Here is a 1,275-nt window from a genome sequence, read left to right on the forward strand (position 1 = left end):
TCACTGTTTGCTCGCTGTGCCAGACGACGATGGCTGACCGAATGAGCACGGTTTCCGACACTGCCGCGCTTCATGTCCAAAAACACGATGGTACCAGCACTGTTCATCCGACGGCGTTTTATCACGGGAAACAGATGTTGGTTTACCACGACCACGTGAGCGTGAGCGCGATCTCCCTCGATAACCGCCGGCGCCACGTGCGAAAAACATTTTTTCGAGTTTTCTCGATAGCTGTGCAATTTCACGATGAAGGGTTTCGATGGTAACTTGCGTTGGTTTATCCGCCACGTGTGTTGATGACGATGGTGTCTGCTGCGCCTTCATGTCGATTGCGTGGATGTTACGAAGACCCATCGAATCGACGATGGCATCCGCGATAGTCGTCTTCTCAGCGGCGTCACCCTTTGATGCGATCACAGCAGCTTGAGCGTGGGGTGGCAGTCTAGTAGCCCACAAATCCATCAGCACCGTCTTGCCGAGAGAATTTCCAGCAACACGCTTCATCTCGTTGAACAGCTGGCTGGGTTTCATGTCTCTGAGCGGCATGTCCGATAGAACTCGCTGCAAACGTCGCTGCTGGCTGTCGGCGAAGTAGCCCGTGAGCTTCTTCTTAATGTACGGGTACTTTTCGGTGGCCGGCACATTGTTGATTATCGAACGCAGCTCCGTTAATTTGTTCGGAGGGACTTGCGCCATAACAATATTATATTTGCGCGTATCGTACTGAGTCTGCGCGCTGAAACCAGAAGCAGCGAACCACAATTCCAACGAGAGGAAGTATGACTCGATATTCGAATCAGTCATACTCGGTGGTTGGAGACGAGGTGAACTGATTGATTCTAACTTCACAGGGGGTTCTGGCTTGGGCTCAGTCATGATGCTGCGACGGAATCACTTTATCGACTGATAACTAATTCGAGCGCGATAGCAGAATTCGAAAACTGCTTCTTTTAACTACGAACGTCGGGGTCACCACTTTGGCACAAGGGCCATAAAAAGACTGTGTTCACTTCGAGTGTATACAAAAAACTATTTATTGAAAGTCCATCTACGCGCTGTATATACAGAGTACGGTCAATGTTATTTGAGCGGTCAAGTCAGGGAAAACAATCCCTTTAGAAATTGGGTGCAAAAGGCACAACAAAGGATTATTTGTTTAATTGTTGGCACCGATCGAGTGCGTGAGATGATGATGACTCGTTCGCACGGTCGATGATTGTTTGTCGTACCGGCGAAGCGACGATGATGATGCTACATATATATATATATATATAT

At 48.6% G+C, this 1,275-nt stretch overlaps 1 protein-coding gene across 1 annotated transcript; it reads right to left on the reverse strand.

Moving 5' to 3' along the window:
* On the reverse strand, positions 1 to 876 carry LOC129774339 (uncharacterized). The gene has a single exon (XM_055778059.1). It carries the CDS (start codon positions 874 to 876, stop codon positions 1 to 3), a length of 876 nt encoding a protein of 291 aa, XP_055634034.1.
* Positions 877 to 1,275: the final 399 nt, after the last annotated feature.

This window comes from Toxorhynchites rutilus, chromosome 3 (genome assembly GCF_029784135.1).
Source record: "Toxorhynchites rutilus septentrionalis strain SRP chromosome 3, ASM2978413v1, whole genome shotgun sequence".
Lineage (NCBI taxonomy): Eukaryota > Metazoa > Arthropoda > Insecta > Diptera > Culicidae > Toxorhynchites > Toxorhynchites rutilus.